This window comes from Xenopus laevis, chromosome 2S (genome assembly GCF_017654675.1).
Source record: "Xenopus laevis strain J_2021 chromosome 2S, Xenopus_laevis_v10.1, whole genome shotgun sequence".
Lineage (NCBI taxonomy): Eukaryota > Metazoa > Chordata > Amphibia > Anura > Pipidae > Xenopus > Xenopus laevis.
In genome coordinates this window covers 99,579,051-99,602,918 of record NC_054374.1, presented here as the reverse complement: position 1 = coordinate 99,602,918, position 23,868 = coordinate 99,579,051, and the positions used below count along the sequence as shown (strand labels likewise).

The 23,868-nt window shown below is 35.6% G+C and overlaps 1 protein-coding gene across 2 annotated transcripts in view; it reads right to left on the bottom strand.

Moving 5' to 3' along the window:
* The window catches only part of dmd.1.S (dystrophin, gene 1 S homeolog), a 935,293-nt gene that overhangs the window by 246,092 nt on the left and 665,333 nt on the right, over positions 1–23,868 (bottom strand). For both annotated transcript variants that reach the window (XM_041584187.1, XM_041584188.1), the window contains one exon: positions 22,357–22,503. In XM_041584187.1, the coding sequence (XP_041440121.1) occupies positions 22,357–22,503 (147 nt within the window). The remainder of the gene's footprint in view (positions 1–22,356; positions 22,504–23,868) is intronic.

Below are 23,868 nucleotides of genomic sequence, written 5' to 3'. Positions count from 1 at the left end.
TAGAAATGATGTGGGTGTATTGTCTGCAGTAGCTCTCTGTATTTTATTGGGAGGTGTAGTCAGTAAAGGTTACTATCTAGCTTTACTGGAAGAAGCTAGACCACTGTGTGCTTGAAAGCATAAAAAATACTAGAATAACAGAAGAATAATGAAAAACAAATTGGACTTCTCCCCTAAGTCTCTAGCTAGTGTTCCAAGTGACTTCTGTGTGTATATAACCCACCATACTTTCCCTGAATGTGAGTTTACCATAAAAGTCTATATTTTCTTGTCTGCTATAGTTGTCTCACACATTCTTTTCAGAAAGTTTTGACTTATTAAAATCATAGCCATACCCTTCAATTTGAGATGACGGACTCTATTTTGATCTTGCATTTCTTATAGACATCTCAATTGTTTGTCTAGAGATTTGTCTATGCCAGGTACTTCCTGTACCTTGTATTTCTAAGAAATGTCCCTGCAGTGGATAGTTGACTTAGTTATGTTCTATAGCAAATAATGCCAGTTCTTTTAATAACACTGGGCAGTTGTCGGATACGCTCTGGTATTGAACTCTGGATTGTCTCTTGAACCGTGCCTGCATTAATCCACTACGCCACTGGGGGCTTTCTGATTTGTTGAGGGTCAGTGATCTTGATGGTCATGTTACCTTTCCCTGCTTCTCTCTTCCTCTGCCCATCTCATTAACGTCAAGTGTTCTCAGTTGATCAAATAAGGGCTTAATAATCCTGTCACAAAGAACTCCCAGAGATAATCGAAGCCTCCCTTGCCTTTTTCCTGCCTGTGTTACTTCCAGTGTTTCTGCCCGTGTTCTTATCCATATTCACAACTGACTCTCTGCTCTGTGCCCATGTTTTTCTACTTCAGTCCTCCTTGCCTGGTTTCTGTTGGGTCTCCTCGTATTTGACCATGGCTTGTTTCTGCCCCTGACCCCAGCCATTTTATTGGACTCTCCTTGTCAGTCACTTGTCTTTGACCAGTGGCCTGGTAAAAGGACTTGTACAACAAGCTTTTATCTGACCAGCTGTATGCCTTCTTCCTTCAATAATAAACAATCTTCATTCAACATTTCTTCTTCCTACCATCAGGTGCTATTTTTGTATTACCTGCACATTGGCTCCTACCTGCTAGCCACTCACTTGTGACTCAACCTGACAGCAGTAACCCACCTAGGCATTGACCATAGCATCCAATCAAATGTTTATTTATATTGTTCTTCTGACATAGCTAACCATTGTTTGGGTTCTATGGGTTAATGCTCAGCTGCAAATTTCCCCAGTGTTAGTAAATGAGCATGACTACTGTGTATAGTGAGCAAGGAGAAGTCCAAATGGCCTTAGAACACAAAGGTTTCAACTCAGAGAAGAATTATAGTAGACCAAGCACAGGTATATTGTTCCATAAGTTGTAACAATCCTTTCAGTAAGTGGTTCCTAGGCTCAGCTTTCACCTGAGTACTGGTTTCTATCAATGGGTACAAAGCATTAGTTTACAAAAAATGCTAGAAGCTAAAACCAAAAAAAGGCTAAATGAAGTCCTTACCCTTAGCAATGGGTAATGAAAAAAATAACTTCACCAAGTTTGGAAGAAACACATTCCTTTAATGAGTAGAAAGTATCCTACCTTCCAACTGCTCAGTTTGTGGCTAGGATAGAGACTTATGAGATGATTGCAGTAGCACACAGGTAATTTCCAAACAGGTATATATATTTGTAGTGGTGCAATAGCAACCTGCATACCTGGTATGGCATTATCAAAGCAGCAATGAACTAGAACAAGTTTGTGCGGCTCCTCTTTCTGCTTCATTGCTACATGATTACAGTTGTACATCATTGTCTTCAGGAGATCGTCTCACTGTAAATGAAGATGAAATCTTATAGGGAAACGTAACTACAAGAATATTTCTTTATGAAAGAAATACTCTTGCAGCCTGAGGAAAGTACAGGAAAGGACTTACATTTCCTAAACCTGACACGTCTGCATTCAGCACAGGAAATATCTTCCTGAGAGTGCAGATAGATTTTCCAGATACCAGTACATTGTAGGTAATTCTGGGAGATTGTATTTCTTTTTTTTCAACGTATTAAAAGCACGTATGTGACAGACTAAAGCCTCAGGGAACATAGTTTTGAAAAGACAAATAAAAGTATATGTTCAAAGTTGTACATACCATAGGTTGTTTATTTCTGTCAAATTGTTCAGAAGGGTCAAAAATATTTGCTGCTTTTTGCATGGTTCTACCTATATTGCACAATATTGATATATTGCTAGCTGAGACATTTTCTAAAACCTAAGCTTTGCCTTTATAAATACCAATATTGTAAATTATATTTGTATATGTTAGAAACTATGGAATTGGCTGACCTAAACAGAGTATTGGTTGAAATTGCCAATTTAGAACTGAACATGTTAGGCTGGAACTACATGATGGGGCTGATTCACTAACTTCGAGTGAAGGATTCGAAGTAAAAAAACTTTGCATTTCGAAGGTTTTTTTGGGCTACTTCGACCATCGAATGGGCTACTTCAACCTTCGACTATGACTACAACTTCGAATCGAAGGATTCGTAGTAATAATCGCTCGACCATTCGATAGTCGAAGTACTGTCTGTTTAAAAAAAACTTCGACCCCCTAGTTCGCCATCTAGCAGTTTAAGATACTTTGCACCAAGTCTGTAAGAAATTAGGGTATTAATCAAGAATATTAGAGATTAACAGATTAACTAAGAGAGTTATGTTCATTACTCTAATAGCAACTTCCCTTGTCATTTGTCCATGAGAGAAATGTAATCTATTAAACAATAAACTTGAAATGTATACTTAAATTGATATGCAACACAGTCTTTCGTATTCTAAGATTGCCTTGTAAGAAACCCAGAAACTACTATAAACAAGTGATTAGGAAGCAGATGATTACTAATATGAGTTTCTTCTTAAAGTTGGCGGCCAAAGTATCTATAAATATGCACTCAAGGAACATGATGCTTGTAACAAAGCCATTTTAGACATAAAAAGGCTTACTTTCACAAGAGCAGTTGCCAGTAGCAACCAGTCAGGTATTTTGTTTCATTTTCTATCTTATAATAGACTGTTCAAAAATAATAGCTGATTGTTATTGGCAACTGCTCTTGAATCAGGTTGATAGTATACACCAGGTATCAAATTTCAATTTGAAAGTGAAGCCAATTTAAAACTAATATATTTGCATAAATATAAATTTTTTCAGCTGGTTGGAAGTCTCATTTAACTGAGGCAAATTTGTATAATACAGGACACAGCTAAAGGCTATTATATAAATAGCCATAGTATGAGTCACTTTTGAGCCACCAGAGAATGTTACACAGTCAATATGTCTGCCTTGTATGTATTTAAAGGAGAAGGAAAGGCTAAAACTAAGTAAGCTTTATCAGAAAGGTCTATATAAATACACCAGTAAACCCTCAAAGTAATGCTGCTCTGAGTCCTCTGTCAAAAGAAACACAGCATTTCTTTCCTTTTATTGTGTATAAATGGACTTCTGTATCAGACTTTGTGTTTTCAGCATAAACCTCCAGGGCTAGGGCTTGAGCATGCTCAGTTTATTCCTCTCTTCCTCTCCCCTCCCTTCCCCCCCTTCATGCTGTAATCTGAGCCCAGAGCTATGAGCAAGCAGGGAGAGATTCAGGCAGGAAGTGATGTCACACCAAGCTTATATGCTTATAGCAACTGCTATACTAAACAAACAGAGAGAGCTTCTAGAGCTGTTTACTCTATGGTATGGTAAAACATTCTGCAGAACAAATATAGTGTTATAGCTTGCACTATTGTGGCTAATCTATTGGCAATAAACTGCTTTCCTTCTCCTTTAAGTTGAAATTAATTGAGAACAACCAGCATTGTAAAAATGTCCCCACAGGGCACTTGTCCCATGTTAAAAAAAGAAAACAAGAACATTTTCAGATCTTATTAATAATACCAAAAAATATTTGTTTTTAAAGGCTTTTCCAAATTTTCAATGGAAGTTAAAAATGAGAACAATATTCTCCTACTGTAATATTGCATTAGGTGAACTATTTAAAGAAATAACATTTTCCCAAAATGTATGGTATATACGTAAACCAAAATACTTGGTTAATCCCAACCTTGATTGTTCTAATTATTTGAAGATAGTTGGTTGGTATGTGTAACGGTTGGCACCCTAAATCTAGAACTGATGCCAAGCACCCTGGTCTTGGCTCGTGCTTCTGCCTGTAGCAACCGCCTTTGGCCTCGGGAGGAGCCCTCAGCTACTCAGATGCCGCCAGGTCTTAAAACGAGAGGTGCAAGGCGAGGGGTTCTAGACAGGCAGAGGGGCACAACTGTAAGCAAAGTCTTTGGGCAGAAGGTCGTGGTACAAGGCATTAGGCAATAGAGTAGTCAGATCAGGCCGGGTCAGGGCAGGCAGAGAGTAAACGTAGTCAGGCAGGCAAGGGTCAAACCAGGAAGTCAATCAGAAGGGTTAAGCAGAATTGAAGTCGGTAATCAGGCAAGGGTCAAGATTCAGAAGTCAGGTTTGTCAATAGCCAGGCAGGGGTCACAACAGGAATCACAATATAGATAAATCAGAAGCTCAATAGCACAGAAGCACCAGGAACAAGATCCTATAACGGGCAAGGTCTTGAAGCCCAAATGAGCCTTTTATAGTACTTGGTTTTTTCACCATTGCGCACCGGCGTCATCACGCCAGCGAGTCCGCGTCAATAAATGAAACGAGACGCGGGCACGCTCTAAGCAACCGGCATGGAGGCAGAAGAGGAGCGATGTGGTGGGCGCCCCCACCGCACCACTAGACCACCAGGGTGAGTGATATTTGTTACAGTATGTGTATCATTTCAAGTGTCTTTCGATTGTGTAGCACACTTCAATTGATTTTATTTACTTATACGGCATGGCACAATTAATGCAACCTCTAAACAGAAATAAACCATAACATAAAAATGGCATATTGCATTAATGTCAAAAGTTGAAGTAGAACATTATTTTATAATCTGCACTTGCAAAGGAAGGCATACAAATTAAAATTAACGGATTGAAGAGCAGGAGAAACTAAGAATTTGAAGAAGGGATACGGGGATAATGAATATGAGATGGGTGCTTTCCTGGGCTGTAAGTTTCAGACAGCTTAAAGTGTCTCTAATTTTTAAGGTTAAATAGAAAATGGTGTTTTTTGAATTTATCTCAAAAGATCTCAAGTAAATTTGCCATAAGTATTTTCTAAAAAATAATTATTTCATGGAAGCATAATTCTTACCAAATATTAAGAATATTTATTGCTGGAGTTATCCTTAGGAACAAAGGTCTCCATAAATTATTTTAAAAGCAAATTCAAAAAGAAAAACAAAGAATCCAATTCATTTTTGAGTATTTGAATACAGGTATGGGACCTGTTATCTAGAATGCTCAGGACATGAGGTTTTCCAGATAATGGATCTTTATTTAAATCATTTCTAAAAATTTGTACTATTTATTGATTGATTATAATGGAGTTTATGGGAGATGGCCTTTCCATAATTTGGAGTTTTCTGGATAACTGGTTTCCTGATAATAGATGTTATCATAGTAAAAAGATATTTTTCTTTTTTTGCTACGATTCACAAACGTTACAATCTCATGGGTTTTTATAACAAATGTAGAGAACTTTGCGTCTGTGCCTACAGTACCAGAGAAAAATCCTAAATGCAGATAATAAAAATCTTTATATTGAACTGCATTGTTCTCTGTACCCATTGGTATTGGGCCACAGTAAATAATTAGGTAAGTTAGTGCATATAATGGAAATGCATAAAACTATACCTCATAGCAACACTTGTAAAAGTCTTGTTCTTAGGATAAGATTCTGCATTGAAATACTAGTTCCCATTTGGGGGCTTATTTATTAAAGGTCAGATTTTAGTGGTTTTAGAGGTTTTGGAAACCACAATTAAAATCACAAACTCTAAAGCCACAAAAAAACTCTAAAACCTTTGTAGTGAAAAAAATCTGAAAACCTCTAAAAATCTAAATGGTTTAAAAATGGTCCAATAGGATGAGTAAACCTCCCATTAACTTCTACAGCACCACAACAACTTTTACTTGGCAAAGTTAAAGCTGGGCTTCTGATGGCAGCGTAGGCCTATGGATTATTAGCTAAGGGTGTAGTTTACTTGTAACATATATATTATAGACTATGCTTTTTTTTTTAGAAACTTTCAATTGGTCCTTATTTTTATTTATAGTCATCCAATTTATTTGCTTTCATCTTCTGCAGCTGGCTTTCAAATCTGGATAGTCAAATAGTCAAAAACTTTGCAACTTCAAGGCTGCAAATTTCTTGTTATTGTTTCTTTTTCATAACTTGTTTTCTATTCAGGCCCTCCCCCATTCATGTTCCAGTCTCTTATTTAAACCACTGGCTGGTTGCTAGGGTAACGTTGGACCAGATGGAATTAAAAACTTGTAGATGTTAAACAAAAAAATCGCAATAATTAAAAAATCTGAAAATAGAATAAAAATGATGACCAACTGCAACTCGTCTCAAAATGTTTATGTCTTTGTCATAAAAAAACCTACTCCTTTAAATACTGATTGTTGCGATTTTAAGTAGAATTTTTGTTACAAAGGGTAGAATGCTAGGGGGCACATTTACTTAAGGTCGAATAATTAACCCTCGATGTTCAACCGTCGAAGTAAAATCCTTCGACTTCGAATATCAAAGTCGAAGGATTTACCGCTATTCGTTCGTTCGAACGATCGAAGGAAAAATCGTTCGATCAAACAATTAAATCCTTCGAATCGATTCGAAGAATTTTAATTCATTGATCAAACGATTTTCCTTCGATCAAAAAAACCTAAGAAAGCCTATGGGGACCTTCCCCATAGGCTAACATTGATGTTCAGTAAGTTTTAGTTGGCGAAGTAGGGGGTCGAAATTTTTTTAATGAGAGATATCGAATGGTCAAATAGTAGAACGATTTTTAGTTCGAATCGTTCGAAGTCGAAGTCGTAATCGAAGGTCGAAGTAGCCAATTCTATGGTCGAAGTAGCCAAAAAAAGTTCGAAATTCGAAGTAATTTTTATTCTATTCATTCACTCGAGCTAAGTAAATGTGCCCCTAGGTGTATTTGTGAGAATACACCAGCGGGGAACTGGCGCTAGTCAGATATAGCGGGTAAAAAGGATATGGCATGTAACTGTATGCTACTGTATATGTCTTCTCAGGATACAGATATCCTGTTTTTACTTGAATTCTCATAATAATAAAATTAATTGTTCATGTACAAAATGGTATGTATATTTTCTAATGTTTTGCTGATGTTACAGTCATAACAGAACGTGCAGATTTGTTTGGACTATTCTAGATTATAGGCTTCTAGTCAGATAAGAAGGCAGATGTTTATATAATACACCGGGAGTATGATATTCTAGGCAGATCTTTAGATAACTAATTACAGTGCTGGAAACATTAGAGGTGTCAAACTCCTGCCATTTAAATTTAGGACATTTACCTAAACTGTTAAGTAGCTTTATAATTTGTATGCACAGTGCTCTGAGCCTGAATAAATTGGCTAATCTGCCATGTTGATCACAGCTTTATCAACATATTTTCATCCTTCCTTATCTCTATCAGCAGATAAAACTGGTAGGAGAGTTCTGGCTATGATATAAGGTGAGGCTGCCAATCTCCTTTAACCCTGCCAGAGTTTTTGGAATTTTTTTATGCTTCATTACCATGCAGGTATTTTTTTCCCATTAACAGATGTTTTTTTCCTTCAAAGTTTGCTTGTCATCCTTCAGAACAATATTGATAATGATTATAATATTATTTAGTAAGTATATTTATATATGTGTGGTTGAATGGCTACAGTGGGTGACTGAGGGTTAAACTATGGTATATAATATTCTACGGCTGTTTTAAAAAAGAAACAAACTCAACGTTTATTGAATGACAAGGCTTTAGAACAGGATCACAAGATGAGTGCAATGTTTTGGGGGTTTGCTTTAGTGCATCTACACACTGAAGCAGAACTAATAAAATCATATCATATTTTTCCTGTAATAAAATCAATTATGTTTGGGACATAATACAAACGTATTTTAGAATGGCTGCTTTCCATTAATGATGATTCTACATGGCCATATAATAAACCAGATATGGCATGAAGCAAAAGTACCTTGCCTCATTAAGTAATCTCAAGGCAGCAACTACCCACCTTCATAAGCAAAATACAGTATAACCACAATCTGGCATATGAAACCTTAACATTTGAACATCTGGAGTTAGAATTCAAACTGTGGAATCTTGATCCATTCTCTGCATTTCAAATTTATGACTGGCAAATTTTCTGACTTGGGCTTTTTCAAATGTACTTACTTGTCTGAATTGATTTGACTTACTGAAATGGCAGAAATAGTTTACTTTAAACTTTTAGTAATACCTGTATAGAAAATGATTCTATAAAATAAACCAGAACTAGCTTCTGATTTTGTCTCTACCCTTATGTATAATGCAATTTATATCTAATTTTCACTTGATACTATTAACTCTCTTAAATAATGTTTGGAAATAATAATAATAATAATAATAATAATAATAATAATAATGGACTTTTCTAAATTATTTCTTCACTTCTTGTATAACACTTGCTCAACTCAAGCCTCAAATCAGAGCTTTCTTTCTGCCTGCCTCTGGCTCTTCATGTTCACAAACCAATTAAATAACAAAATATATGTATAGGCATTTAATTAAATTCCTACAGCAGTCTTAATTAAGCTGCTATCCAGAATTAAATCATGCATTAATACACACAAACCGGTATATTTTGCAATATATATATATTTTTTTTTGCAAAATGAAACATATATTGAGCTACTAAAAGCACTCTTCTGTATGGTACACAGATAGGCTTGTAAAAAAAAGACAAAATACATAAAATCTATATTAAACCTTACAATACACCTATAAGGAAAACGTTAAGATGTGATAGGAAGTGACAAATAGTTTAAATCCAGATTTTCAAAGCTGTAGTAGTATGCTAGCTGTTGCTAATGTACAGGGCCCACAATCCAAAAGCAAGCCATGCGCTGGCATACATTGTTAAATCCATTTTCTGGAACAACTTTGGCTGACCAATAATTTGGCCCCTAGACCAGTTGGAAGGGGATTGTATTAACTGTCCGATGTCAGCCTTACTGTACAAAGTTTTCAAATCTACCTAATAGATTTCTGGCTATAGACCACTTGTTTCAGTTGGAAGATTTAAATGGGCCGAGAAAAGCTGCCAGATAAAGTCGGCAGCGTATTGGCCAGTGTATGGGGCCCTCCGACTGGCTTCTGAGATTGATATATGATAAAAATTGGCCACATTGGCCCTTCGGATTGAGGACCACATTGGTTCAATGATATGGTCCGCGATACTACCTGAATCCCTGGCCATGTGATCCGATTGGTGACCCCTAAGGCCCACGATTGGATCGGCCCAGTATAGCTCACTTGAGATGAGCATATTGGTATAAGATCTACTTGTTTGTCAACCGTTGCCCATGTATGGCCACCTTTAGAGTGAACAGTCATTGCCCAGTAGAACCAACTTTAGGATTCCAGGAATAGGAATTCAACAGCAGAGAAAAGGCTGCAATGTTTAAATCTTTCGTCTAAATCCGGACTTTACTTAGCTGAATTTCAGATGTCAGTACTCTCAGTTTTACAAAAATGTATATTTCACAGAATAAACTTAAACCACACCCTGGTTTAAGTTCAAATCTTTTGAAAATAACAGCAAGATTGCCTTAGAAAATCTTGCACACATACACACAGACTCCAAAGTAGACCAATGAACAAAACAGATTTGAAAAACATCATAAAATGTCAAACCAAAGGATCAGATCTCATCTGCTAGCAAAGAAATACTGTCATTTTAAGTCTTAAAACTGACAGCCCAGCTGAAACAGAAAAATAATAAACATCAAAGGATTGTGTAAGGAGATTTCAGAAGAGCTTATTATACCTAAAGCTATGAAAATCAAACATGGGCATCTTTAAGACAAGATGAAAGTTGGTTTCTTGTCCTCCAAAGAAGAGCTTTCTCAGCTAAGGACAGTGCCAGTTTTGAATGGGCTCCCTATTGAGATGATACTAGAAGTTGCAAAATGTGTCAGATAAAAAAAAAAGAACTGTAACTTTCACAAAACAGGTGATTACGGGACAATTTACAGAGGTTAAAAAGAATTTTCCTGCTTTCCAAAGGGATTTCAGATAAGCATTTCTAAGAACTTGCTGTACGCAGACACTAAACTGCAAGATAATTGAGAAGAAAATGCACACTGAAGTCTTTTCTTTCAATTTATCTAGATAATCGTGAAAGCTGCAAGAAATATTATACTTAAACACTAAAAAAATTGCTTTCAAATCAATATGCTTTTCCTCATGGAGCCCTTTTAGTTGCAATATATCTTAGCAGAGTTGCTTATATATGTAACTGTTTCTTGTTCTGCAACAGCGTCAGTTTTCTAGGTAAATAGAATAATGAAACAGACAATTATAAATTAAGCTAATTATGTAATGTGCATGGCTACATAAGCTTTTCTATCAGAAAAAGACTTGTACACAAAAAAATACAGGTTACTGTGCAAACAATCTAAAGATTGTACATAACTCACCTATAGTATACAACGTGTCTGATCATTAGGCATAAATATGAGCAGACTTCAAATCGAACGATTCGAACTAAAAATCGTTCGACTATTCGACCATTCAATAATCGAAGTACTGTCTCTTTAAAAAAAAATTTGACCTCCCTACTTCGCTACCGATATTCGAAGTCGAAGGATTTACATTCGGCAGTCAAATATCGAGGGTTAATTAACCCTCGATATTCGACCCTATGTAAATCTGCCCCTATGTGTAAGAAATAGATGGGGAAGAGTATACTATAGGTGAAGAATCTACTGATACCAGATGGAGGCTCACTATAGGCTCTGGTCAACCTACCTTACCCTTGCTGGGTAGAACAGCAGCAGTTACTGTGTGGAATCATGGCCTGCTGTACTATGGTAGATAGTAAACTGAACTGGTAAGTTTCTGACACAGGACACACTTACTGCAAGTTGCATATTGTGTGAAAAAGGCAATAAGTAGACCAGGATCATTTCTAAGCAAAAAAAACTTTATCCTATTTTCATTAAAAACCACAGATAAATATACTAATTATAATGTATTTCATACTAAGACCATTTTTATTTTAACTGCACTTAACGATTTTTTTATACCGTCTGTCAATGTTATTATTTCTTTCTCTCTTTTTGTTTTTGTAAATGAAAGGCATTCACAGAAATTAAAGATACACTATGGACAAAACCGTCCCTTTGCTATCAATGTAATTATCAATAAGTACTACAGGATAGTGATGGGCAAATCTGAAAAAATTGCGAAATGCCTTGAAGTCAATGGGAAGTTTTTTGTTCGATATTTTTCAAATCGTGCAATTTTTTTTAAATACACAGAGTCTACGACTGTTTTTTTTTGTGGCAAAATCTGGCAAAATATTTTACACATCCCTACTACAGGAGAAGGTGAGAGTTGAACCTATATTGCTTACATTAATAAGCTACATTGATGTTGTGTGGTATGCATGGCAATACATACTATAGGGATGTATGCAAAGTGGAGAACTACTGTATATATACAGTACATAGGGGAAAGAACAAAAAGTTATAATCCAAAAAGCCTGCAACGTTCTTCACTGTGTTCATTACATACAGCACAGACTGCAGCCTAGAGGAACACTGCAGGAATATCTCTGGTGATGTTTAAATGTCACAAGATAGTCTCCAAATTGATTTCAGCCTTGAGGGTTGTGATATGACTGTGTGAATGAATGTGTTTTTACTTTGAAACCACCAGAATGTATATAGTTTGCATTACCATATTTTCTTAGGAATAATATACAGTTGTAGGTTTTCCACCTTAAATATACAAAGTTTTTATATTCTATAATTCTATAATTATTAATTAGTTCAGCTAAGTGCTGCAGACTACACTGTAAGTAAACAAAAATCAATTATGGGGTAGCTGCTGTCTATACAGCGAGTACTGTGCACAGGTCCAGTTAAACCACAGTAAATATCAAAGACATGCACAGTTTCTCGCTTAAAAACATTTATTGGTGCATATATACCACAAAAAATGACATATCAATGTTCAAATCACACACACCACAAAGCAGTGTCTCCCCCCCAGTCTGCCTACCTGTTGTTAGCCACACCCTCCTGACGCGTTTCGCGCTATTGGGCGCTTCATCAGAGGAAGCGCCCAATAGCGCGAAACGCGTCAGGAGGGTGTGGCTAACAACAGGTAGGCAGACTGGGGGGGAGACACTGCTTTGTGGTGTGTGTGATTTGAACATTGATATGTCATTTTTTGTGGTATATATGCACCAATAAATGTTTTTAAGCGAGAAACTGTGCATGTCTTTGATATAGACTACACTGTAAGCAGATGTACTGTATACAGACTGAATATGTGTTATGTTAAAGGAGGATAAGAGGGAAACCTTTGACACGAATAACAATAAAATAAGCAAAACAGTAACCAATATAAGTGATCATTAATTAGTAAAAGCCATAGCTAATATACATGCCCAGGGGAAGTCTGCATTCAATTACTATGAAAACATAACTGTTAGAAATGTAATTAGTGCTTCTAAGTATATAAAGGGTACTGGTTGATATGATTATAGTTGAAGGGGTTCCCAGCCGTACCAGTTTAAATTATTTTTCCTTACATCTCTTCTATCTTGATAAACCTTGGTAGGGAACAGAATACCCTTAATTATGAATACATTAACTGAATTAGTAACAGGAGAAATATATGCAATTAAGGGATTGTTAATTGAAACAGGAAACACAGCTGTATGCCGCTTCAAGATGAATCACATCAGTAATGACGCAGATGTTTAGAAAATGTAATTATGTTGAGAGGCCAAGCATTGCTGCAGTTTCCCAGTCCAATCTTGCATTGTGTAGATAAAATGGCTGTAAAATCCTAGCAAAAGAGTCTAAAACATGACAAATTACCCGGTGTGCTATAAGAATGAATGCAGTGTTGATGCAAGCTGTCTTATCAACCAACTATCAAGGAATGCAAGTATGGAGTGTATAGCAAACATATGGTAGGGTATCTCAAACGTCCCAGCCTACAAATAAAACCTGCCATGGTGTTCTTATGCTCTGTCAAGATTCCACTTGTTACATGGACAGCAAAATCATTTTCTGATGGAAAAAACAATGGTTGGATGCCAGGTTAAAATGTCCCATAAGACACAGGTTAATCAAATTCAAAACATGATAGACTTTGCACCCATCATCCTCAGTAAATTAAGTGTGAGTTGTAGTTTAGAGCATGATGAAGACAAGTAACCTGGCTATCCCTATAGTTGATCTGGATGACCTACCTAGAGTATCAGATAACACTGACAGAGAGCTTGTACTTATTAATAATGCTTAGTTTGCCCTCTAGCAGTGACAAAGGTGAAAGTACTATACTTGCTGAAACTAAAGGGATGTCAAGAAATGCTTCTTGGCAGCATCCATCATTCATCTTCAAGAAACAAAATATAATGTAAATCAGTATCAGAGAAAGAAAATGATATTGTTACCCTAGGAAAATGCAGCTGCCTGAAATAGACTGCAATTTGATTTACAGTCAACAATATTAGGGCAGCTGTTTATCAAGAGGTGGTCAAAAATTTGTAATGATTGTGACCAGCTTCCATCATTTTGACAAGCATTCAGGCAAAATCATGTTTGCTCTTATATATATTTATCACATTGTATAAAAATGTTAAAGAAAATAAAACAAATAGCGGTGTCACATATAACTTTGGACTTAGTTTAGTTAAACTTAGGACAGAAACCTACTGCATCAAAGCAAGCAGCTAGGTTTTATGGCTAGGGTGCAGTTAGACAAATTGTATTTTTTTGGCCACTGGATGGCAGAGTGCTGACTCCCATGAATACTTGTACCACAGGGAACTCCACTTGTTCTGCAGCTAGTGTCTTGCATAGTGAACCTTAAAACTGAGTGCATTGCAACTTGGCTGACATTTATCATAAATGTGTTGGAAACAACAATACAATTCTTAACAAATAGAGTATATCAACTGCATTGACATTATAAAACTTGTTCATGTCAATTCTAATTAAATATGAAAGTTTTGTTTGATGGAACTATGCTGACTCATATAAATGTACTCTGCGTGTTGTAGTTGGATTTTGCTCCTTGTTTTGCTGTTTGAGGGCTCTGGGAACATCTCATTTGTAACCCACAACTAAACTACCTTTTCTCTAAAACCACAAACATCATGAAAATTTATTTAAAAATCTGAATTGCAAAAGCACAAATGGAAAAAATACTGAACAATGCGCTTAAAAATACAAATCATCTAAAACATCTAAAAATGATATATTATATACAATTACTAGCGGAACATAAGATCCTAAAACCTCTAAAAGTCTGAATTGATTAAATCTTCCTCGTCGACTTTTACTTGGCAAATTTTTGTTTTAGCTTTTGTTTTCTGGATTTTACACTTAATAAAGCTCAAATTTTTAGGAATTTTTTAAAAAATATAGAAAACTTTCTAAAATGTTCTTTCCCAAAAAGGCCCCTCTAAGGTCCCAGGGCAATGCCCTAGAGGAAATATGTGATTTATTTTACCAATATTCATTTTTTGAACTAGAAAAATGTATCACAGAGGCAAATGCTGAGATGGTAAGACTGTAAAGCATGTCTTCCTTCAACTTATACAACATACATATAACATACTGTATATTCCTTTACCATATAGAATCAGTACACTTGCCATAACCATCTCACATAGTAATTCAAACAACTTCTAATGCAATGACATTATAATAACATTTTTAAAACATTAGAATGATAGATCTTCAGTAGGCTAGATCCACTAGGACAGGGATTGATGTAAGTGTATAATCTCTTTAAGACACTGCAGATGGTGCTAAACAAAATGTATGATAATAATCAATCCATGTAAGCTTTATTTTGGTGTAAAGCAGCATGATAATCTGCAGTTATGCAATAATAGCTGCAATGTTTGCTACAGTTTCAGTCAACTATAGCAAACATACAATTGTGAACATGTTATTGGTTGATATCATTTTACATTATTCAAAGGCAGTCAAAGGCACAGTGCTGAATGTTCATTTGATAAATATTAACGTTGAATCCAGATGTCAGGGTCAAATGGGAATTTCCTTTCTTTTTTTTTTTATTCTTCTTTGATTGTGAGAGTTGACAGATAACCATTAGGCACAATCAAAAGTGCTGGTAACCTCAGAGTCATGTGTCAGAACAGGTAACATTGAACAACATGAGGTGACAATGTCTGTCTGAGAGCTAATGATTAACATCGCTCAATGGCACTTCTTAAATGAAGATAAGAGCAGGTTTACAAAAAATGCAAAACTATTATAAATATTGGTAAGTGATTTGGAATGTTTGCTGTTCCAAATATAGTGCAGCTATTACTTTAATGGAATTTGGAAAATATTTAAAAAAAAAACACACACAATTTAATTGTGTTCCAATATTTGGTTTGGGCAGGGGCATAAATGTACGGGTGGCCCAGGAGGTATACCTGTTTTTTTTTTAATCAAATTTCAATATACAGTAGATGGGCACTAAAATGATTTTGTCATGGGTTTAGGGTACACTAGATATTATAATATTTTAAAATGCTCCAAGAGTCATGAGTTTAACAACCAAGCAACATGAGTTTAATTTGAAGCTTTTTCAAATAAAGAATATAAAATTCATATTCCTTACTCTGGAAGAAATCCACAGCCAGTGAGAGACTTTGCAAGTGTTTGCATTCTCCTTTAGTGTCTCAGTGTCAGAATATTATATGTAGTGTCTGTTTATTCTTCTGCTTTATCGTGACTACTCAGAAGTAAGGGAGGTTTTGCATAGCCATGATAGCACTGGCAAGTTCATTTAACTGTAAATTCTGCAATAATTCATCATTTTATCTTCCCTGATATCTCAACCAGGTATTCTATACAGATTCAGTGACACAGCAGGTAATAAATATACTGTCAAGGACAATACCAAGACAATTGAGGACAAATCAGATTTAACTATTGACTAGTTCCATAATGATTTGTTTTTCTAATGGTAGCCTGATGGAAAATATTCTATAATGCGAAGATTTCAGTCAAATGAGACATAACAATTGTGGCATTTATGTGAGTTTCTCTCCATTTCCTAACATTGATATAAGCACATCAAATAGATACTTAATCATAAAGCGAATAAAAGAATCCTAAACATGATGGAGAGCTTGCTTGCATGCAGTGGCACCACTTCTTTTTTTGTGATTACCATGATTGATGGCAGGGATAAAGATGTACAGATTTAGCCACCATAAAGTGCAGAGACAAAGATTTTCATTTCTCCTACCTGGGCTTTTACTTTAACTAAGTTGGATAACCAAGGGTGCCTTTTCTGTGCTGGAACATATTTAGGGCTGTTTGCCTTTGTATATAACTGTATGCATTTCTGTGTCTGGCCATACATTTTCATGTGATTTATGATACTGTTGCCTTATTATTTTTTATTTTAATTTAAAACAATGCAGTGGAAGCAGTGCCTCCTCCCCCAAGCAAATATCCTTTAATATGCATAGCTGCATTTTATAAGTATCCCGTGTATGTTGAGAGCATCGATCCTCATTAATAAAAATGAGTTTAAGCATAGATTTTTATCGTATATTTATTTTAAAACCTATTCAACTGTGAAGAGGATACTTGATTATGTTCACAGGACATTCTTTTTCTGCATACTTGTATGTATACATACTAAGGGGCAAATAAACGAAAGGGCGAATTTTTGCCTGTGAAGGCTTCGCCACACGTCGCGCCACTTTGACAGGTAAAAGTTCTCTACCACTACCCTAATTCACTAAAATGCGAAGTTGCGTCTCGGCAGCTGAACGCTGGTGAAGTTTCACTAGCGTAAATTCGTCAACGCGAGCATTTCATAGCAAACTTTCGCTAATATTCATAAGTACACTAAGGGGCCGATTCATCAAGAGTCGAATATCGAGGGTTAATTAACCCTTGATATTCGACTAGGAACTAAAATCGTTCGACTTCGAATATCGAAGTCGAACGATTTAGCGCAAATCCTACGATCGAACGATCGAAGGATTATTCGTTCGATCGAACAATTAAATCCTTCGAATCGAACGATTCGAAGGATTTTAATCCAACGATCGAAGGAATATCCTTCGATCAAAAAAACTCAGGCAAGCCTATGGGGACCTTCCCCATAGGCTAACATTGAGTTCGGTAGCTTTTAGCTGCCGAACTAGGGGGTCGAAGTTTTTCTTAAAGAGACAGTACTTCGACTATCGAATGGTCGAATAGTCGAACGATTTTTAGTTCGAATCGTTCGATTCGTAGTCGAAGTCGAAGGTCGAAGTAGCCCATTCGATGGTCGAAGTAGCCCAAAAAACACTTTGAAATTCGAAGTTTTTTTAATTCGAATCCTTCACTCGAGCTTTGTAAATGTGCCCCTTACTCATAGGTCAATTTGAATAGAGCGAGTACATATAGGTCATATATATGTTTTTATTGGTGTTGTTGGGGAAATAGCTTGAAGTGGATACTTCTTATTAAAAATGTTCAAGAAAGCAAAATAAAGGCAAAAGACATCCTCTATTGTCCTAGACATGAGCCCACCCTAAAAAAAATGTGGCATGTCCCTCAAATGGTTAAAAACATACTGTATATTTAACACTTACAACTTTTAAACACAATCCCTTTTAAAATATGACAAAACGCCAGCATTTTTACTTTGTTTTATAACGTTTTGGCAAACAGGATATGATGTCACTGATGTAAGATGGAGGAGGATGTAGCTTCATCTTATCAGTTTGCCAGGTCTAAGCAGGTGAAGGAAACTCTTGCGAAATGGGTAACGTTATGAAAAATCTGCACTCTAGTGAATTTGCAGAGTAAAAGTGGTCAAGAATACTGAACTAGGAGGAAATCTGATTAGTAATCCAAAAAGAAATCTGAATTTTCTGATATACACTGATCTATAGTTTCATAAATCTTAGACATACAAATAAGCTATTTCCTACTTTTTTCCTTTTTAATGTATAGATGAGCTTTGTAAGCTCAGGTTTTAAAATAAATATATCTTGCAGCTCATAGTAGTAATACAATGTATGGATTAAAGACCATAGCGTCTCTTCAATGTCATTTCATATATGCATCATGTTCCAGTTCAATTATTTTCTTATTTGTTATTATATTATTTATTATTATATATTTTTTATTTTATTATTATTAATTATTATGATGGGTTTACACAAACCTTGTATGTGACAGTATAATATATCTCTGACTAATAGATTAAAAGAAAAGTATACCCCCAAACAATTTAGGTCTCTATGAAAATATATTATTATAAAAGCTCATCCTGCTTCATGAAAATAAACCATTTTCATAATAATATACTTTTTTCAGTAGTATGATCCATTGGTCAATCCTAGCTAGAAAATTGCCATTTTAAAAAATAAGGGTTGCCCCCTGGGATCCTAGTATTCACGGTGCACACATGTTAGGTCACACGAGCCAATAAACAGAGTTCTTTCTTTCTTTCACACTTCTTCCTTTTACAGTTAGGGTTGTAGTATTTTTAGTCAGGTGATCTCTTAGGCAGCACAATGATGATCGTTAAATGGTGACTCAAGGCATGAGATGTAAAAGGGCAATATTTACTTAAATATATATACCAGTTTGGTAAGATTTTTTTATGTGCCACTTAATTTGATATAAATCTGTTGCTTAAGTATTCATTTTGGGGGTATACTTTTCCTTTAAGTAGTATAGCAACAACTAGTTTTAAAAATGGGAGAAAATGGTTGGATGCTATACTGCACTGTATATTTGCACATGTCTGGTGGTGAATGATAGTTATTAACATATTGATGTGTAGTTATATAAAGTACATACATAATTTATTTTTTATGGAAAGCTATAGAATAAAACTTATGATAGTCCCAGCTAGTGTCTTAACCACATAAAATACAACAGCCCTTTATGATATTTCTAAAATTGTTTTGTGTTCAGAAACATGCTCTGATTTTAAATCCAAGTAAGTTATTAAATATCTTGAAGTGCTTTATCTTGAAACCTCTCCAGGTGCCATTTTACTTACCCTAGAAGAAGCTGATGTGAAATGCAGTACTAATTATGAACATATTGTTTTGTAAATTAAACGTAAGTGATGCAGGAGTAAATTTCCATTAGACCAATAAACCCAGTTGAATGTTAATAAAATAAACTAACAAATATTGTTAGTTTATGAAGAAAGAAGAAAAAAAACATTAGGAATGGAAGTTACAGCTTCTTAATTTGCTTTTAAAATAAACTGAGCTAAAGTATTACAGGATCAGTTTTTAAAACAAATATGGAATTCTGAGTAAGATATGATTTCTTAATCACCTGAAACTTAAAATTCATGAACATACTTTTTAATGTTCTTTTAGGAAAATAATTACTGTTGACCACTTCATTCCTTGCTGTGTATATAAAAGGGATGAGTAAAATTACCTCAGTGTGGTCAAACAAAGCAAAATAAAACATTTCAGTTTGTCAGTTTAACACATTTAAGCCATTATTATAAATACGGGGGACCATTTATCAAATGTCAAATCTTAGTGGTTTTAGAAGTTTTTGAAATCACGACTAAACTCTATTTCTCTAAAATCACCAATGCCATGAAAGTTATTAAAAGATCTGAATTTAAAAAGTATAAAAACCGCACTGGACAATACACAAAAAAATACAAAAACCTCTAAAACCCACAAAAATTCTAATACTAGTGAATAATTACTAGTGAAAAAATCAGAAAATCTCTAAAAAGTCAGAATGGATTAAAATGGTCCAACAGGATCAGTGCAGCTCCCTAGTGGGGTTAAGGGTACTCCTGAGTCCTTGGTAGAAAAGGGTATTGTAGGAGCAGCCCTGTTCTTCATATTTTGACTCCACTCTGGAGAGGCTGAAAGACCTCAGTAGAAGCTTGAGGCTGGAGGCCTTAGCCTAGGAGATGCCAGGACCCTAAAGTATGGAAGACAACATACTGGAAGCCAGGAAAATAGACACCATGCATGAAGGCTTCCCACGGTAGCACTTGTTATATCACAATCTTGTAGTGTGAAATAAACAACGTGAGCTATTAAGAGGAGTTATATGCTTAAAGGAAAACTATACCCCCAAAATGAATACTTAAGCAACAGATAGTTCATATCATATTAAGTGGCATATTAAAGAATCTTACCAAACTGGAATATATATTTAAGTAAATATTGCCCTTTTACATCTCTTGCCTTGAGCCACCATTTCGTGATGGTCTGTGTGCTGCCTCAGAGATCACCTGACCAGAAATACTTCAACTGTAACTGTAACAGGAAGAAGTGTGGAAGTGTTGATTTTGTTCCCACATTATTGGCACCCAATAGTTTTTTAATGTGTGATGATTAGTACACCCATGTTCATAGTACTACAGCAGTAATTGTACTATTATTGTAGCCTCCCTTTAGCTAAATAGACAAAGAGAATTTCCAAAAATACAGACATAGTACAGTAATCATTATGGCATTATCAGTATTCCATTAATTCATATATATGGATGGAAGAAAACAGCAGTTTAAAGGAAAGACTACAACTATATTCAAAACTGTTATTTTATGGCTTCACCCAGAATAATCTTTGAAATAATCATAATTATCATTAAAAGAATTATGAATATACATTTCACAACATTGAGCAGTTTTTGTTTTACACTAAAATGTATAGAAAATGTACAATATATATATATATATATATATATATATATATATATATATATATATATATATATATATATATCATACAGAGATTTTCATTTCTTATCAGGCTTGTAGCTAAGTAAGACTGCCACAGAAAGTTATTTCCAAGTAGAGAGAAATTTACAGTGACTGTAATATTACTATGTAAATAATGTAAATAGTAGCTTTCTTAATACTTTGACAATAGTGAGAAATGAGCATACACCATTCTAATAATTATGGTGTGATAAGTTACCTTTATGCTTTCATAGTACTGTAATTGTAATGCATATAAACAATACTAAACTGGAACAACACCCACTCCAGTACAATTTTTCCACTCAAAACTTATATTTTATTTTAAAGACCTTACCATCTTCTGCACTTTTTTCTGTAATCAAAGTTTTTATTTGTGCTTGTATAAGTTTTATCTGTGCTTGTATATACATGCTTTTATAAAGTATTGTAGTCAGCAGTGTAACTAGTGTGCGACGGGCACCCCAGCGAACAAATTTCAGCAGCTCGCTGTGTCCTCCCTCCCTGCTTGCAGTTCAGAAAGTGGCTGGCGAGGGGGGAGTTACACCACTGATTGTAGTACAAGAAAAGTTTCAAAAACATTTTCTCCTAAGCGGCCAGCTGGACTTCTCAGCAGTACTCACAGCAGAACTATCATACTTTGTCACTGGTAACTCAAGATATCTATATCACAGAGCATAAGTATCAAAGAATTAGGGATGCACTGAATCCACTATTTTGAGATTCTGCTGAATCTTAAATCCTTCATGAAAGATTTGGCCAAATACCAAATTGATTCTGAATCCTAATTTGCATACACAAACAAGGGCTAGGAAGGGGAAAAGAAAACTGTGTGTGAAGTGGATGGTTATTTTTTTTTACTTCCTTCTTTGTGTGACATAATTTTAGGATTTAAATTTGATTTGGCCAGGCACGAGGATTCGGCTGCATCCGAATCCTGCTGAAAAAAAAGGCCCAATCCTGGCCAAATACCGAACTGAATCCTGAATTTGCTGCATCCATATAAAGAATGTACTTCAAGATCAACGATCCACTATTTTTCAGTGTGTACAATGCATACATTTACCTCAATGGGATGTGATAAACTCCTTCAACAATTACATCAAGAAACATTAGCTGAATCAGAACAAACTAAGCAACATTAACATGGACTTGTGGAAAACAGATTATATACAACAATTCAAAGGATTTAGAAATAATGTTATAACCATACCATTTATTTGCTGTTCATAGTATTGCTTATCTATTTAATGATATGTAATTTCATTCCATCTAGCACTGACATTGTGTATTTATGTTTCCATTATCTAGACTGAAAGGCAATAGATCAGCTCTTTTCAAAACGAAAACATTTGGAGCAGAGTAAAAAAATGCTTGCAAATGACCTGCATTAAGGCAGATCCAGATGAAAACATTAAAATAGAATTACCTGGAGAAGTTTCCACCTTGTATTCAAGTCTTCTAGTCTGCTAAAATGGTAAGGGGACAGCTGGATAACAGTCAAATCAAACTGACAGGCAAGATCATTGATTTGGTTTACATTGTTCTTAATTGGGGCAATTTCTGCTTTGAAAGTCTAAAAAAAAGAGAGAAATGCAATGCATTAGTGTAGCTTTAGGAAACAAGGAACTATAAGGCATTTCTTAACTTTCTGTGCAAGCAGAATATGCTCTGAGGTCTTAGGTCTGTAAACAGACATTCATGAAATGTTGATTTTGACTTGTACAATATAAAAAAGCATCTTGCTACACATGAAGCAAGCTACTTCCTTTCGTTGGCTTTTTCACTTGACTTGACTCTCTTCTTCCTCTGATGCCAAATGTAATTATCAATGACATGTTAACTGTTTAGCAAATCTACCACTACCAATTACACTAGTATCATTCAATATAATCTAACATAGAGAAGTTTTCACTAGGTTATGGTAAGCAAGCTGAAGAACATAGGCTAAAATGATTCTTATGTACTCGGGAGTAAGGCTTCACCATCTTGTTGGCAAAAACTGAACAATGCAAAGTATGTGTAGGCTAGTGGCCAGGCCCGGATTTGTGGTGAGACCACATAGGCCCGGGCCTAGGGCAGCACATATATGGGGGCGGCATGCCGCCCAGCCGCTCTGTGGGGAGCCTGTGCTCCCCATTGCTCCGGCGCTCGCACGCTGGCACTTTTGCGTCAGCATGTGGTAGTGCGGACGGGCTCTAGGACCGCGCGGAGTGCACGGCCTAGGGGCGCCCGCCCAGCGAATCAGGCGCTGCAAGTGGCTACTCAATAACCTAACTAGCCTGGACTTAGACTCTCCCTGAGCCAAACACATTTATTACTAAACAGCAGATTCCACTATATGTGAAGACTAATGCAGCTATATGACTGAACTACTTGTAGACAGCTATAGAATTGCACTCATAATGATAGGAGAGATTTGAGTGTGTTAAGTTCCCTTCACAGAATAATGAATAACTTAAAATGATATATGATAGTTTGACAGTAATGGTTAATGATAACATAACTATGCACCATGTGCCACTGCTTCTCTGTCATTACGCTGCATTAAATGAGGATGATCAGAGCTGCTTTTTAAATGCACCTTATGTATAGTGATGGGACTACTGCTGAGTCTGTTTCTTTCTGGTGGTCTTATCACTGAATTCATAAGCTGTATAATGCTGAGAAATGTTCCTGATACCTTCTGTACTATGTGCTACTGACATGCAGGCCAAAACCCTAAATACTCTAATGCTCATTAGAAGCTTATATTGTGAAAACTGAATAGCAAACAATGCAGGAATGGGTTGCAATTATGGGTTACAAGAAGTTTTAAGATGTTGTACCATGTCCGCCATTGAAAAAATACAGAAAAGTAAAGTTTGGAGATACCTTTTATTGGCTAACTGAACAATTGCAAGCTTTCGGAACACACAGGCCCTTTCGTCAGGCCAAGATA